Source organism: Mobula hypostoma, chromosome 30, assembly GCF_963921235.1.
Source record: "Mobula hypostoma chromosome 30, sMobHyp1.1, whole genome shotgun sequence".
Taxonomy (NCBI): Eukaryota; Metazoa; Chordata; class Chondrichthyes; order Myliobatiformes; family Myliobatidae; genus Mobula; species Mobula hypostoma.
Window position 1 is genome coordinate 21,033,392 of NC_086126.1, and position 17,705 is coordinate 21,051,096.

The window sequence follows — 17,705 nt, forward strand, 5'->3', positions numbered from 1 at the left end:
GACTGAGAGTGGGAAGGGGGCAGGGAGAGGGGAATCATGGTTGGGAAAAGGGGAAGGGAGAGGGGAGGGAGCGGGAAGCACCAGAGAGACATTCTGTAATGATCAATAAACCAATTGTTTGGAATCAAATGACCTTGCCTGGTGTCTCAGGACTGGGTGTGTCTGCACCCACCCCTGACACTCCTTCTCTGCCCCCTGTCCCTCACCCCTCCCACGGTGCCCCACCCTCACCATTCCCAACATCCTGTGCTCCCACCAGATTTGCAAACTCACTGTCTGCTCCATGTTGACAAATACAGTACTTAGAAAGCATTCTCTGCTTTTATTTCTCCTACCAAAGTGCATGACCATACACTTCCCGACACTGTATTCCATCTGCCATTTCCTTGCCCATTCTCCTGATCTGTCCAAGTCCTTCTGCAGCCTTATCTACTCCCTCAATGCCACCAGCCTTACACCTCTCTTCGCTTCGTCCACAAACTTGGCCAGTTTTGGGCAGAGCTGTTGCCGTAGCAAGGTGTGGCGTGTTGGACGGGGTGATTGCTGTGGTAAAGATTGTTGAGGGCCGTCGAGGAGCATGTTGAGGTTCCTCAGCCTGCCGAGGAGGTGAAATTTCTTGGCCCTAGCATCGACCTGGTTGGGCCAGGGCCAGGTATTGGTGATGTTTGAGTGCCCCACCACCCATGGGCACCCTCAGGCACGCTCCTCCCCCACCATCCCTACCCACAGTCTCGCTGTCTGCCGCAAGAATGTGCAAACAAGGGCTGGTTACATAAGCAGATCTCCTTCTGACCCAGAATGGTGTCACCTCATTAGCAAGTGTACACAGACGATATTTCATGGTAATGCAGGGAACAGATATTGATTACAGATGTAAGTGAACCTAATGAAAGAGTGCTTTATTAATCAGCACACAGGGGTATTTGCATTTATGACAAGAGTCTATTATTATTTAATCAATATGTATGTTGTAAACAGTAATGTTCTGTGCACGAGCCTTGTTTTTCATTGGGTCGCCTGGGTGCCTAAGACTCAGTAATTCCATGTACTGCACAGTGCTATAGTAATTTTATGCATTACACTGTACTGCTGCTGCAAACAAAGAACAAATTTCCTGACACATGTGAGTGATAATAAACCTGATTCTGATCTGGGTCTCTGTTGTGGACTGAGAGTGGGAAGGGGGCAGGGAGAGGGGAATCGTGGTTGGGAAAAGGGGAAGGGAGAGAGGAGGGAGCGGGAAGCACCAGAGAGACATTCTGTAATGATCAATAAACCAATTGTTTGGGATCAAATGGCCTTGCCTGGTGTCTCAGGGCTGGGTGTGTCTGTGCCCACCCCTGACACTCCTTCTCTGCCACCTGTCCCACACCCCTCCCACGGTGCCCCACCCTCACCACTCCCAACATCCTTTGTTCCCATCAGATTTACAACCTCGCTCTCCGCTCCACGTTAACAAACAGTTCTGTGCCTCAGGCACCCTGACTATATATATGTGCCAAAGAATATTGCACAGTTCTGTATGTCACTGACAATAAACCTGATTATGATCTCTCTCCCCAACAAGCGCCCCACACACACACACACACGCGCGTGGAGACAACTAACTTACTGACCCCACACGATTTGGATGTGGGAGGGAACTGGTGCATCTAGCAAGAAGCCGACACGTTCACAGGGTGAAGGCGCAAATCACACACTCGCTCACGCCCTCCCTCCCTCGCACTCACTCACTCTCAGCGCCAGAGGTCAGGATCGAACCTGCATCTCTGGTGCTCTGAGGCAGCGGAACTACCTGCTGCACCACTGTGCCAGACTGCGGTGGGGGCCAGATGAGAGGTGTCAGAATGCGATGACCTCCCTTCCCACGAGCAGCCAGAAACCAACTGCACCAGCTCCAGCAGAAAACAGCCCAGTCCCCAGAAAACAGCCCAGTCCCCAGGCCTCCTGGCCAGCTCTTCCAAAGACCAATGGTTTATTTAAATGCGATTTAAGCAAGAGTGTTCGTGTGCCCTGTGGAGGAAGACCGGGGCTCCCAGAGCTCAGTGTAACTGTGACCCACAGTTGTGAGACAAGCAAGGCAAGTGAGACCCCAAAAACTCTCCCTTCCGACAAATGTCCACTTTACAGAGTCCACGTTGAGTGCAAGGCTGCCACTGTCCGTTAAAGGAGAGGGACACTCAGGGTTTCCGAGGACAGTAGTGACATTTGAAGTGTCTTTCAAACAAGCTCCCTCCACAGCGTCCCATCACACACTCCCGGGGTCAGACACAGACTGAAGCTCCCTCCACACTGTCCCATCACACACTCCCGGGTCAGACACAGAGTGAAGCTCCCTCCGCACTGTCCCATCACACACTCCCGGGGTCAGACACAGAGTAAAGCTCCCTCCACACCGTCCCATCACACACTCCTGGAGTCAGACACAGAGTGAAGCTCCCTCCACACTGTCCCATCACACACTCCTTGGGTCAGACACAGAGTGAATCTCCCTCCACACTGTCCCATCACACACTCCCGGGGTCAGACACTGTGTGAAGCTCCCTCCACACTGTCCCATCACCCTCTCCCGGGGTCAGACACAGAGTGAATCTCCCTCCACACTATCCCATCACACACTCCTGGGGTCAGACACAGAGTGAAGCTCCCTCCACACCGTCCCATCACACACTGCTGGGGTCAGACACAGAGTGAATCTCCCTCTACACCGTCCCATCACACACTCCCGGAGTCAGAGCTGGTGAAGTTCTGTCTAGCTGCCCTGGGAGCTATGTGGTGATGGAGGAAAGGGGGCTTCACTTTGCCCTCTGCTCTGGGACCTCAGGGATCATGGCTTCGAGATGGGAGAAAATCTCATTTTATGCTGAATCTCAAGTCCTTTCCCTTCTCCTCACCAATTCTGTCTGTTGCTGGCTTTCATTTCAACGCAAAGTGTCCAGCTGCCAGTGGGAGGGAGAGCTGAGTGCCTCAAATCCCTTCCGTCTGACTGTGACGGTCCAGATTTCAACCAGGAATACAGTCTGCTTCAGTCGTAAGGTGCAGCCTCCGTCTTCCAAACGAGGATTAGTAATCCAGTGGCTCCCAGCCCAGTCTCCACAGAATGGTGATGTGTGAATGGTGTCCTTGACAAGCCAAGGAGGTGCTGGGAGAGGCGGTGTCCATTGGCAGGGTGGTGAACGGGAGCTGCTGGCATCGCACGTCCCGGATCCAGGGGCGAGGGGAGCCGAGGCGTCGTTGGATCTTCCGGCCTCAGTGGAGTTGCTGAACCATGGAAGGTGGGGAAAGGGGAGGGAGGGGGATAACTGAGGGCTGCGGGGTCCCAAAGGCCACACTCCATTGAAGATTGGGGATGAGCAATGATTCGGAGGGATGAGGGAGGGGGAGGGAAGTGACTGAGAAGATGGGAGAGGAGGGGAAGGGCAGGGAAAGGGATCTGGTCCACTGGAGGTAGTGAGGGGGAAATGGAGATGAGAGTGGGGAGTGTCCAAAGGCCAAACCCATGGGGTAGGGAGGGATTCATGGTTGAAGAGGGAGTGGGAGGGGCTTTGATCCATTGGCCACACCCATTGAGGTGCAGCTGTGGATTGTGGGTGAGGAGGAGGGGTCAGGGCGGAAGGCCCCGCCCATGAAGGTCAGAGCAGCGTGTCGGGCCCCGGCGCGTCCCGCTGCAGGGGCCGGTGGCTGCTGCAGCCGTCGCCCGCGTGCACGATGAGGCGCGGGAAGAAGATGGCGTCCTGGTAGGAGGGCGGCGGCGGCTCCTCCTCCGTGTCCTCGCCGCCCTCCAGGCCCCCGAGGCGCCCGCTCAGGCTGCGGAACAGGCAGGCGCGGCCGGGGGCCTGCAGCCGGCCCAGGGAGAAGCGGCTGCGGCTGAAGGGCAGGCGGGGGGCGGGCGCCGGGCGCACCGCGGGCAGGGAGTTGCTGCTCACCGTCCGGCGGCAGTGGCGGCACGGCTGGAGGTAGGCGGCGACGGCCACGGCGGGCGAGGAGGAGGAGGAGGAGGGGGAGAAGGCGGCCGCCTCCATCAGCAGCGCCTCGGAGTAGCTGGGAACCAGCTGCTGGTTGGAGCGGATGTGCCACTCCAGCTCGGTCACGTCGACCGTGTTGAGGCGGGGGCCCGGGCCCGCCGCCGCCGCCGCCGCCCGCGGGCCCTCCTCCGGCCCGAACAGCTTCTCCACGTGGTAGTGGACGTGCGCCGTCCGGTACTCGGCCAGCACCCGCAGCGGCCACGACAGCACCAGGCAGGAGACGCTCCAGAAGATGTAGCGGGACACGTACCAGGGCGGGCTCTTGGGGTCAGCCAGCGACACCATCTGCTCCTTGAAGTCGACGTTGCGGAGGTGCATGCCCTCCCGCGCCTCCATGTAGTCGTCCAGGCCCTCGTTCTCGCTGAAGAAGCGGGCCCGCTGCGTCAGGTAGGAGGTCTCCGACTCGGCGCTGGCAAAGCTGAAGCACTTGGTGAAGCGCAGCCGGGTGGCCGGGTGGTCGGCCAGGCCGCGCAGCTGCTTGGAGACGTCGCGCACGCCGTGCCGGGCGTAGTCGAACTCGGACTCGGCCAGCCGCGTGTTCACCCGCTCGTGGTAGACCTGCGTGGTGGTGTAGGCGTCGCCGTTGCGGTAGCGGGTGACCTGGCGGGTCCGCCGCACGTAGTGGTAGCTGACGGCCCGCCACCAGATGCAGGGGCTAGCCTGGCGCAGGCGGCGCACCCGCTCGTACACGCTGTTGACGTCGACCTGCTGCTGGGTCTGGTTCTGGGCGTAGCAATGCCAGCACTCCACCAGGTACACCATGTACAGCATGGACAGGAAGGCCAGCGGGATGTAGACGTAGCCGGTGGAGCAGGGGCTCTCGTGGTAGATGGTCGAGGCGCCGCCGGACCCCGGCTGCTCGAAGCCCAGCCGGGTGACGGTGGACAGGTGGCACCAGGTCACCACGCCGAAACAGCCGTACATCAGCAGCGTGAGCACCAGGCATTTCCAGTGCGACTCCCGGCACAGGCAGCTGCTCAGAGATTGCTTCAGGGGCCTCTGCTGCAGGGCACGGGGTGCAGCCCGGGGAGTGCGAGGGTCATCCCGGGACGGCGGGGCAAGGGCCGGTCACCCCAGGGGGCAGGAGCGCAGGAGCAGGGTGGACGAGTTGCTCCAGGGGTGGGTGGGAGGACACAAGGAGTGAGGAGGGGGTTGAAGGGGGAGGCGGCAGGATTGAAGGAGGGTTGGAGTGGGGTAAGGAGGGATGAAGAGGGGATGGAGGCGGGGTTGAAGGAAGCAGATGGAGGGGGGTGAAGGAGGTGTGATCATTCCAGGGGAAGGGATGGGGGTGGGGGAGAGACACAGAAACAAAAGCAATGTTAGTTAGGACACAGTACCACATCATAAACACATAAACAAACACAGATTCTGCAGATGCTGGAAATCCAGAGCAACACACACACACAGTGGGGTTGTCAGGGGTCGCAGGACAGTGTGGCCCCGGTGTTTGTCCCACGCTGTGTCTGAAAATAAGTAAATGGATAAACAAAACTCCGGAGGAGCTCAGCAGGTCAGGCAACATCTAATGAGAAAATGAAAGAGTTAACGTTTCTGGCTGAGACCCTTCCTCAGGACTGGGAATGAAGGGCGAAGATGCCAGAATTAAAAGGTGACATTCTCCAAGGGGCCCATAACCTTGTGGTTTGGAGGCTTCTTGGTGCCTTGACGACCCGAACCCTAAAGTCAGGGCTTTATGCTTTGGCCAAGCCACAAAGGTCAAAGGGCAGACTGGTCCACTGGTCCTCCAGGTTTGGGGGTCCAGCTCAGGGTTAACAACCCTGACCGGTCAAACGAAACTGTTATGGAAACAGCAATGAAGAATCCTTCTGCAACTGGGTCTCCACCTGGGACTTATGTGACTGACCGAGAGGAAGCTACTGGCACAACGAACGCAGCCCTGAGCACCGTTACAGATGGAGGACCTTCGTTGCAGCCCAGAATGGAAGCAATGCACTGGTTAGTGAAGCATCATATCAACAACTGACAAAAGAGAGTTGCACAGGTACACAGTCAGGACGGGACAAACACCGGCTAAAAGGCGCCTCATATTCCACCTGCGTAGCCTACAGGTGTTCCTTCTGTTCCTTCCCTGCATCCCCTATATGCTTCCATCTGCCAACTTCCTCTCCAATGATATTCCATCACTCCCAGTCTCTGTCACTATTCCCACTCTCCCCTCCTCCGTCCGCCCGTCACTCCCCCTCACCTGATCCACCCATCACCTCCCAGTCTCTGTCACTATTCCCACTCTCCCCTCCTCCGTCCGCCCGTCACTCCCCTTCACCTGATCCACCCGTCACCTCCCAGTCTCTGTCACTATTCCCATTCTCCCCCCTCCGTCTGTCCATCACTCCCCCTCACCTGGAACCACCCGTCACCTCCCAGTCTCTGTCACTATTCCCACTCTCCCCTCCTCCATCCGTTCGTCACCTCCCAGTCTCTGTCACTATTCCCACTCTCCCCCTCACCTGGATCCACCCGTCACCTCCCAGTCTCTGTCACTATTCCCACTCTCCCCTCCTCCGTCTGTCCATCACTCCCCCTCACCTGATCCACCCGTCACCTCCCAGTCTCTGTCACTATTCCCACTCTCCCCTCCTCCGTCTGTCCATCACTCCCCCTCACCTGGATCCACCCGTCACCTCCCAGTCTCTGTCACTATTCCCACTCTCCCCTCCTCCGTCTGTCCATCACTCCCCCTCACCTGATCCACCAGTCACCTCCCAGTCTCTGTCACTATTCCCACTCTCCCGTCCTCCGTCTGTCCATCACTCCCACTCACCTGATCCACCCGTCACCTCCCAGTCTCTGTCACTATTCCCACTCTCCCCTCCTCCGTCTGTCCATCACTCCCCCTCACCTGATCCACCAGTCACCTCCCAGTCTCTGTCACTATTCCCACTCTCCCCTCCTCCGTCTGTCCATCACTCTCCCTCACTTTTGATCATCCCAGCCGTGGAAAGACCATGATTGTCCACATCATGCCACACAACACATAACGATAATGTCATATGTATGACCTGGCACATAATGATGATGATAGTACTCAAATTATTTAACAATGACCAATATGTCAAAAACCATTTTTAATCCTTTAATTAATTGTTGAGATCCAATGTAAACAACACCTCTCTGAAAATTACTATTACATATCGAGGCAAGGAGGTTCAGTGATGTCAAATTACTTCCACCTCCGATTGTTAAGGATTGCTTGCAGTACTGATAACCAGAAGCAGGCGTCGAACTGATGAAATTCGTACAGGGAATGCATTCATCTGATTTGCTGAGAGTTTTCAAATGCTTTTCTCCATGCAAGAGATGAGGAAGTTGCCAGGAAATTGGATGAAGGCGAGGCAGTGGATGTTGTCTACCTGGACTTTGACAAGGTCGCTCAGCATTCAAGATTAGACATTGGTTTGTGGTAGAAGAGGGTTGTCTCTCTGACACAGGCCTGTGACTAGTGGAGTGCTGCAGGGGTCAGTGTCGGGTCTTGTTGTTTGTCATCTATATGAGCAATCTGGATGATAATGTTGATAACTGGATTGGAAAATGTGCAGATGACTCTGTGGTTGGCGGTGTAGTGGACAGTGAGGAAGACACGGGCTTGCAGTGGAGTCTGGACCAGCTGGAAAAATGGCAGATGGAAGTTAATGCAGACAAGCGTAGGACCACCCAGGGCAGGTCGTACACAGCGAACGGCAGGGCACTGAGTACGGCAGTAGGGCAGAGGGATCTGGGAATATATATCAATAATTCGTTGAAAGTTGCATCGCAGGTAGATAGGGTCATAAGGACAGCTTTTGGCATATTGTGCTTCATAAATCAGTATATTGACTACAAGAAATGGGACACCATCTTGAAATTGTGTAAGATGTCAGTGAGGTCTAATGTGGAGTATTGTACTGGGTATTTCTCTGCCCAGAATTCAGAACCGTGGCCTCACGGACGAGGGCCATGCTGCTGTCCTTGTGCACGAGTAGGTATGCGGCTGAGGAACGAGGCCGGTTAATCAGTGATGACAACTAGACTTCATACCAACTATAGACAACGAGGCTTCCTGGTCTACAGCCCTCAGGCTAACTGAGCAGCTGTTCCCCACGCCTGCCCAACCTCCTCAGTGAAAATATTAGCTAAAATACATATTCTGAGGATCAGAAACAAGGATAGACTGCACTGAGGACAGGAGATGGGAAGTTATGTTGAAGACATTGCTGAGGCCTCATTTGGAGTAGTGTGTGCAGCTTTGGTTACCTACCTACAGGAAAGATGTCAATAAGATTGATAGACTACAGGGAAAATTTACAAGGATGTCACCAGAAATTGAGGATCTGAATTACAGGGAAAGGATGAATAGATTAGAACTTTTTCTGTGGAGCGCAGGAGAATGAGGGACACAGGTAGGGAGGCCAGGTCACTTGATGTATTCAAGGCAGATTAGTCAGGACATGAAAGGTTGCGGGGAGAAGGCAGAAAAATGGGGTTGAGCGGGAAATTGATTCTGCAATGATCAATAAACCAATTGTTTGGAATCAAATTGTCTTTCCTGGTGTCTCAGGGCTGGGTGTGTCTGTACCTGCACCACCCCCCACCACTGTCCCAGGCATCCTTCTTCTGCCACCCGTCCCTCAGCACTCCACCCACAGCACCCCAACATCCTTTGCTCCCACCAGATTTACAAACTCACTTTCTGCTCCACGTTGACAAATACAGCACTGTGCAAAAGTCTTAGGCACCCTTGGTAAATAGATAGGGGGAGGGGAGGGAGGGAATGTCAACTCAGACTACGAGAGGCCTGCTTCGGGCATTTTCATGCCTTACAAGACGCAGATTGGAAGTCTGTGTGGGGCGCCACTCCTCTCACAGACACTAGAGCGATGTGTGGTTAAGTGCCTTGCTCAAGGACACAAACACGCTGCCACAGCTGAGGCTCGAACTAGTGACGAAATACATAGATACCTTATTGATCCCAAATGGAAATTACAGCATCACAGTATCATTAAAAGTGCACAGATATACAAATACACAAATATTAGAAGAGAAGAAAGAAAGAATAAAAAATAAGTTACCAAAAACAGTCTAACAGGAGGGAGGTCATCACTTCCGCAGTTACAGGTTGACTCATTATAGAGCCTAATGGCCAAGGGTAAGAATGACCTCGTATTGTGCTATTTGGAGCAGTGCAGTTGTCTTAGTGTATTACTGAAAGAGTTCCTCTGTTCAGCCAAGGTGGCATGCAGAGGGTGAGAAACGTTGTCCAGAATTGCCAGGATTTTCCACAGGGTCCTTTGTTCTACCACGGCCTCCAGTTTGTACAATTTGTGCCAATGACTTTTGCACAGGACTGTATGTACTTTGCTAATAAATTGACTTTAAACCTAGTCATGTAGTTTCTAAATGGATAAAACATGTTAATTAGACCTGCCTCTACCACCTCCTCTGGCAGCTTCTTCCACTGTCTGTGGGAAAACTTGCCTCTGAGGTCCCCTTTCAGGTGAGAGGGGAAAAGGTTAAATTCACACCCTCTAATTTTAACACACACACACACACACACACACAAACACAACAAATTCCTAACAGATGGAAATTTATTGTATATGGTGAATAAAAGTGATGCTTGATCCTTTAGACTCCCCCCACCCTGGGGAAAAGACTGACCATCTGTCATTATCTACAGGACTCATAACCATAAAGGCTGTCTGGAAAGTTATTGGAAGGCGATGTTCCCTCTCAGGTGTGTGCGCCAGTGTGCGGACACATCTTTTGCTACCCACGCACAAAGGAATTTAAACTGCACACAAAAAGTTGTCACCCTCTATCTCATTGGCATGTTCAGTATATTTCACGATCATACACAATCAAACTTCCTTTGCCGGTTTCTGATGCGGCCAGTGTCGACCATGGTCACACATGTCATACGACGCGTCACACGATGATGTCATACAATACGTCACAATGACAATGAAGATGACTGGTCTTTGGAGTAAACTTCTTGATATTTATAAACTCCACTATTTTTGAAAGCATCTCTAAAGAATTTTCAAATCTTTCCTGTTCACTCTAAACCAATAACCTTTAGTTTTTGTCTCCCCTACCCAGGGGAAAAGACTGATGGCCAATCTGATCTATGCCCCTTCTTTAATGATGCCCCACATTCTCCAAGGTTCCAAGTGTTGGTCATGAAGGAATTAAATTATGGAAGAAAACATCGAACTCGAATGGGTCAAGGACAGTGGAAGTAGGCAACCAGATGTCTTTGTTGTTGCTACGTGCTTGAAGGAATGGGGGCTGCCATTTTGTGAAGCTGCTCTGTAACCTCCATTTTGTGAACTGATTCTTGCTCTGGGATAACTTAATCAGAGCCATTGAACATGGACACAAGGAGCTTCTACTGATGATCTACTAAACCTGATGTCATTCTCAGCTAAACTATTTAGACTGTAGAATCGCAAACACGAGGAAATCTGCAGATACTGGAAAGAGGTACAGTTGACGGTTCAGGCCGAGATCTCAGCCCGAAACGTCAACTGTACCTCTTCCTAGAGATGCCGCCTGGCCTGCTGTGTTCACCAGCAACTTTTATGTGTGTAGCCCATAGAATGGCAGATTTGCAGAAAGAGTGGGAGAGGTATCCTGGAATAGTCCTAGCTCCAGGCCTGGACTGGAGAAGGTTGGAAGGGGACGAGATCAGGACTGTGTTAGACTGGACAAGTGGAGGGGTAACAAACCTGGATCCACCCGTCACCCCCCAGTCTCTGTCACTATTCCCACTCTCCCCTCCTCCATCTGTCCTTCACTTCCCCTCACCTGATCCACCCATCACCTCCCAGTCTGTCACTATTCCCACTCCCCCTCACTTGGATCCACCCATCACCTCCCAGTCTCTGTCACTATTCCCACTCTTCCCACCTCCGTCCATCCATCACTCTCTCTCACCTGGATCCACCCGTCACCTCCCAGTCTGTCACTGTTCCTCCAGCACCCTGTTTGTTGAGGTGTCTCTGATAGGGATTTGGTGGAGATCCGATCCCTGGGGAAAGCAGGAATTTGCCTCGCTTTAGGGCAGTAATGCTGAGCATCGAGGCTTTGGGCGAGAGATCTGCCTTCAAGGCAATTTAAAGGGTGCTAACCAGATTGTGAGAGCATATTTGGGTGAAAGGCCTGCAGAATCCAGATTAGACCAGGTTATTGAAACCAAGAGCAAACACACACAGAGAGAACACTGGGGGGGGGGGGGCGCTCAGCAGGTCGGGCAGCATCTGCGCAGAGGAATAAACAGGGGACCTTTTGAGCCAAGACCCTTCCTCAGGACTGGAAAGGGAGGGGGAAGAAGCAGGTTAATGGGGGTGAGGGAAGGTTCCTTAAGGTTGTTTTTGCTGGTGGGGTGGTAATGGGGACAAGCTCCCACTACCTATTAAATGCTCCCAATGACGTGCATCTCAAATAGCCTCTGACAACCCAGTCCAGCTCCTCGCTTTCACGTGTGTCTTAGCTTCTGAGCTTGGTGGAACCGTTTCTACTGGCAGGAGAAGGGGCAATGCCAGGTGACACCCACAACACGCTGGAAGAACTCAGCAGGTCGGGCAGCATCCGTGGACATTTTGGGCTGGGAACCCTTTGTCAGGACCCGGGTTACTGGCACCTTAAAACCAGTTGCTTCAGGCAGCTGGGGCTTGTCAGCCGTGGTTGGCAGCTCCTCTAAAAGAAGGAAAACTCTGATCTCAAACCTCCGCTGCCTTGTGGCCATACCCACTCATGAGGAAGGCTTCGGGAGTAAACTCAGGGAAAATCCGGAACTGGAGTCCCTAAGGCAGTCCTGTGTTGAGTCCAAACACTGACTGGCAACCCCTGTGATGCCGCTGGTGCCAAACTGTATCGGTCTCTGCCCTTCCTTTGGTTCATCAGCTGCGTGGAGAGGGGGAGCTTGCTGCACGGCCAACGGCTTGCTCTCCATATTCCACTACCCAGGCTTGCATATTGAGAGAGGTAGGAGGCACAGCCATGGTTGGCCCTGACTGACGTAGGCCTCACAGAGACCCGGGGGGGGGGGGGGCGGAGTAGCTGACAGGAGAGTCCAGGTGGTTGGGTGGGGGAGAGGGGATGAAATGGTGTTGATAGGTGGAAGAGGTAAAGAGCTGGAGAAGGAATCCAACAGGAGAGGAGAGTGGACCAAGTAGTAAAGGGAGGATGTCTCACCCTTCACCTACCAGGTCACCCTCCCCTCACCACGTTATTCTGGCTCTCCAGTCCTGATGAGGGGTTTCAGCCTGAAACGTCGACTGTTCGTTCATCTCCACAAATGCTGCCTGACCTGCTGAGCTCCCCCAGTAGTGTGTGTGTGTGGTGTGCTCTGGATTTCCCACATCGGCAGAATCTCCTGTGCTACCAGGCTCTCTGTTGAAGCAGATACAGTCGTCGCCATGAAGGAGGAATCAGGATTCCCAAAATTATCAAGCGTGATCCGGCAGTCAGCACAGGGATGCAGCTCAAGGTGACCCAATATTCTGCAGCTCTGGACATTTCAGAGAGGCAGAGTGTGGGAGGTGTGACACTGAGAGGAGAAATCAGCACTGTTGGGAGAAAGGACGTGAACCCAGAAGGCTGAGTTTCTGCAGGTGAGGAAGTAGGGGTAGGAGGGGGTCTGCCAACCGCTCGAGGCAGCCGTGTTATCAGGCAGACAGGAATCATTGCCGAATTGGAAAAGGGGAGGTGCAACGAGACCTGGGTGTCATTATACACCAGTCATTGAAAGTGGGCATGCAGGTACAGCAGGCGGTGAAAAAGGCGAATGGTATGCTGGCATTTATAGCGAGAGGATTCGAGTACAGGAGCAGGGAGGTACTACTGCAGTTGTACAAGGCCTTGGTGAGACCACATCTGGAGTATTGTGTGCAGTTTTGGTCCCCTAATCTGAGGAAAGACATCCTTGCCATAGAGGGAGTACAAAGAAGGTTCACCAGATTGATTCCTGGGATGGCAGGATTTTCATATGAAGAAAGACTGGATGAACTGGGCTTGTACTCGTTGGAATTTAGAAGATTGAGGGGGGATCTGATTGAAACGTATAAAATCCTAAAGGGATTGGACAGGCTAGATGCAGGAAGATTGTTCCCGATGTTGGGGAAGTCCAGAACGAGGGGTCACAGTTTGAGGATAAAGGGGAAGCCTTTTAGGACCGAGATTAGGAAAAACTTCTTCACACAGAGAGTGGTGAATCTGTGGAATTCTCTGCCACAGGAAACAGTTGAGGCCAGTTCATTGGCTATATTTAAGAGGGAGTTAGATATGGCCCTTGTGGCTAAAGGGATCAGGGGGTATGGAGGGAAGGCTGGGGCGGGGTTCTGAGTTGGATGATCAGCCATGATCATACTGAATGGCGGTGCAGGCTCGAAGGGCCGAATGGCCTACTCCTGCACCTATTTTCTATGTTTCTATAATGGAGCCGTGCCCACCCAAGTCCCTATCCTCAATTTAAAGCTACGCCATCTTGTACTTGACGCACACTGTTCAGCTCGATAGGGAAACTGCTCCACGCGTGACCACCAGAAACCTCAGAGGGTTGTGGGCACAGCTCAGGATATCGCAGAAACCAGCCTCCCTTCCACGGGCTCTGTCCACACTTCTCACTGCCTCGGTCAACAGCCGGCATAATCAAAGACTCCCCCACCCCAGACGCTCTCTATTCCCCCCTCCCATAGGCAGAAGATACCAAAGCCTGAAAGCACATCTCACCGGGCTCAAGGGCAGCTTCTACCCCAGCGTTCTCAGACTCCTGTACGATAAGATGGACTCCTGACCTCACAATCTACCTCGTTATGATCTTGCACCTTCTTGTCTGCCCGCACTGCACTCTCTCTGTGACTGTAGCACTTTAGTCTGCATTCTGCTGCTGTTTTCCCTGGTTCTACATCAACACACTGTGTAATGATCTGATCAGTGTGCAAGACCGGCTTCTCACTGTATCTCCGTACATCTGACAATAATAAACCAATTCCAAAATACATCCTCAAGGTTGGGGACAAGCTCCCACTACCTATTAAATGGCGTGCGTCTCAGATAGCCTCTGACAACTAACTCCTGGCCTTCACATGTGGCTTAGCTACGAAGCCCAGCGGAACCATTTCCACTGACAGGGGAGGGGCAAAGGCAGGGTACTGGTGCCTTAAAACCCGTCGCTTCGGGCACACAGGACTCGTCAGCCGTGGTTGGCAGCTCATCTTGGGGAAGGAAAACTCTGATCTCAAACCCCCGCTGCTTTGCAGCCATACTTGCTCATGGGGAAGGATTTGGGAGTAAACCCCGGGGGGGGGGGAAATCCCAAGCTGGAGTCCCTAAGGCAGTCCTGTGTTGAGTTCAACACTGACTGGCAACTCCTGCAACGCTGCTGGTGCCAAACTGCATCGGTTTCTGCCGTTCCTTTGGTTCACCAGCTGTGGGAGGGTGGGGGGGGGCGGGGGAAGGAGCCTGTTACACAGCCTGTTCTCCATATTGTACTGTCCTGGTTCGTGTGTCACGTAGATGGCTTGGATGCAACGTGATCTAAGTGACTTTGATGGTGGAATCGTTGTTGGTGCCAGACAGGGTGGTCTGAGTATTTCAGAGACTGCTGATCTCCTGTGATTTTCACGTACAAGAGTTGACAGAGAACGCTGCGAAAAATAGACAAAAACACATCCAGTGGGCGGCAGTTCTGTGGGTGAAAATGCTGTGTCAATGAGAGAGAATGGCCAGACTGGTTCAAGCTGACAGGAAGGTGACAGTACCTCAAATAACCACACGTTACAACAGTGGTGTGCAGATGAACGTCTCTGAACGTACAACAGAAGTGGGTGGGCTACAGGAGCAGAAGGCAGTGTGGAGGATCAGTGAGATATTGGGGTCTGTGGTGATCGGACACTCAGAGCTGCTACACAGGCTGACAGTGTTGTTAAGGTGTCTGGTGTGTCGGCATTCATCAACCATGGGATTGAGTTCAAGAGCCGTGAGGTAATGTTACAGCTATATAAGATCTTGGTCAGACCCCACTACTGTGTTCAGTTCTGGTCACCTCACTACAGGAAGGATGTGGATACTATAGAGAGAGTGCAGAGGAGATTTACAAGGATGTTGCCTGGATTGGGGAGGATGCCTTATAGGAATAGGTTGAGTGAACTTGGCCTTTTCTCCTTGGAACGACGGAGGATGACAGGTGACCTGATAGAGGTGTATAAGATGATGAGAGGCATTGATCCTGTGGATAGTCAGAGGCTTTTCCCCAGGGCTGAAATGGCTAGCACGAGAGGGCACAGTGTTAAGGTGCTTGAAAGCAGGTACAGAAGAGATGTCAGGGGCAAGTTTTTTTACCCAGAGAGTGGTGAGTTCGTGGAATGGGCTGCTGGTGACTGCAGTGGAGGCGGCTATGATAGGGCCTTCTAAGGAACTCCTGGTAGGTACCTTAGGAGTAGGTAATGGAGGCAGCAGTTAGGGCAGTCGAGTGCTCCATTTGCAGTACGTGGGAAGTCAGGGCGAGCACAATCGTCCCTGATGACTACACCTGTAAAAGGTGCATCCAGCTGCAGCTCCTGACAACACACATCAAAGTTGCTGGTGAACGCAGCAGGCCAGGCAGCATCTCTAGGAAGAGGTGCAGTCGACGTTTCAGGCCGAGACGTTTCAAGTCTTGGCCTGAAACGTTGACTGTACCTCTTCCTAGAGATGCTGCCTGGCCTGCTGCGTTCACCAGCAACTTTGATGTGTGTTGCTTGAATTTCCAGCATCTGCAGAATTCCTGTTGTTTGCAGCTCCTGACTAACCGAGTTAGAAACTGCAGCTGGAGCTGGATGAACTTCGGATCATTTGTGAGGCAGAGGCAGAAATAGACAGGAGTTACAGGGAGATAGTCACCCCTAGAGTCAGGAGACAGGTAGCTGGGTGACTGTCAGGAGAGGGAAGGGGAATAGACAGAATGAGCAGAACACCCCTGTGGCCGTTCCCACCAATAACAAGTACATTGTTTTGGATACTGTTGATCAGGACGACCTACCAGGGACAAGTTGTAGTGGTTGCGTCTCTGGCACCAAGACTGGACCCTCAGCTCAGAAAGGAAGGAGGGAAAAGAGGAGAGCAGTAGTGATAGGGGATTTGATAGTTAGGGGGACAGATAAGAGGTTCTGTGGAAGAGACTGAGAATCCCGGATGGTCTGTTGCCTCCCTGGTGCCAAGGTCCAAGGAGTGGGAGGAGAAGATGGCGGCGCAACGCAGCGCGCGCAGCCTCTCCAGTGAAATGATATCGTATCTGTTAAATGGGTACCATGCACAATTCTGATTTGATGGAGACAGCCGTGAGAAGCACGGAGGAACATCTGGAGAAACTTCTGAAATGCCCGGTTCGCTGCCACTGCTACTGTACGATCAAGAATCTCCAGAGGGAAGGCCCCAAAATCCTCGGCTTTGCCTGCTGCTGGTGGCCGGGGCTGGGGTCAAAGGGCTTGGCAGAGATGGTGCTCGGTGTCGGAGGGCTGGTCGGAGCTCGAAGTTTTCAGATGACTCAGAGTCAGACTGTGATCGGGCATGGCAGGGAGAGTTTTCTTCCTTCTCCCGTCTGCGTGAGATGTGGGACTTCCGAGATAATTTGAACTTTTTTTTTTAACCACGCTCATGGCCTGTTCTTCATCAAGTTATGGTATTGCTTGCACTGTTGTAACTATATGTTATAATTATGTGGTTTTTGTCAGTTTTTCAGTCTTGGTCTGTCCTGTGTTTCTGTGATATCATGCTGGAGGAATATTGTATCATTTCTTACTGCATGCATTACTAAATGACAATAAAAGAGGACTGCGTGTCCTCATAATCTAATCTAATCTCAGTTTGAGTTCTCAAGAGGGATAGTGAGCAGCCAGATGTCGTGGTTCATGTAGGGACCAATGACGTAGGTAGGAAGAGTGAGGAGGTCCTGAAAGGCAAGTTTAGGGAGTTAGGTGCCAAGTTAAAGGACAGGACATCCAGGATAGCAATCTCAGGATTGCTACCAGTGCCACGTGTAGGCAGGTTTAGAAAGATAGCACAGATCAACACGTGGCTGAAGGCATGGTGCAGGAAGGAAAGCTTCAGATTTATAGATAATTGGGCAGTTTTCCAGGGAAGGTGGGACCTGTTCCTGCGGGACGGTTTACATCTGAACTGGAGGGGGACAAATATTCTTGCAGGTAGGTTTGCTAGAGAGGCTCCAGTAGATTTAAACTAGATACAAGTGGGGAGGGGAACCAGAGTGTAGGAACAGATGTAGGGGAGAAGGAAGAAAAAGAAAATAGTAAAGTTGTTTGCACCATTAGTGATAAACAGAGAGAAAGAGGTGGAAAATTTCTTAAATGCATTTATTTTAATGCTAGGAGCATTGTAAGAAAGGTGAATGAGCTTAAATCATGGATTGATACCTGGAAGTACGATGTGGTAGCTATTAGTGAAACATGGTTACAGAAGGGGTGTGATTGGCAACTAAATATTCCTGGATTTCACTGCTTCAGTTGTGATAAAATTGGAGGGACATGAGGTGGAGGTATTGCATTGCTTGTCAGAGAAAATATTACAGCAGTGCTTTGGCAGGATAGATTAGAGGGCTTGTCTAGGGAGGCTATTTGGGTGGAGTTGAGGAATGGGAAAGATGTAGTAACACTTATAGGGGTGTATTATAGACCACCAAATGGG

General features: G+C 52.3%; 1 protein-coding gene across 2 annotated transcripts in view; it reads right to left on the reverse strand.

Annotated features, from left to right (window-relative positions):
- Positions 1-884: 884 nt before the first annotated feature.
- The window catches only part of LOC134339789 (transmembrane protein 151B-like), a 34,839-nt gene continuing 18,018 nt past the window's right edge, over positions 885-17,705 (reverse strand). Inside the window, exon 2 of one of the 2 annotated variants that reach the window (XM_063036563.1) lies at positions 885-5,024. In XM_063036563.1, the coding sequence (XP_062892633.1) occupies positions 3,633-5,024 (1,392 nt within the window). In that variant the 3' untranslated portion in view covers positions 885-3,632. Of the gene's footprint in view, positions 5,028-17,705 lie in introns of both variants that reach the window. The other variant, XM_063036562.1, reaches the window with a different exon arrangement.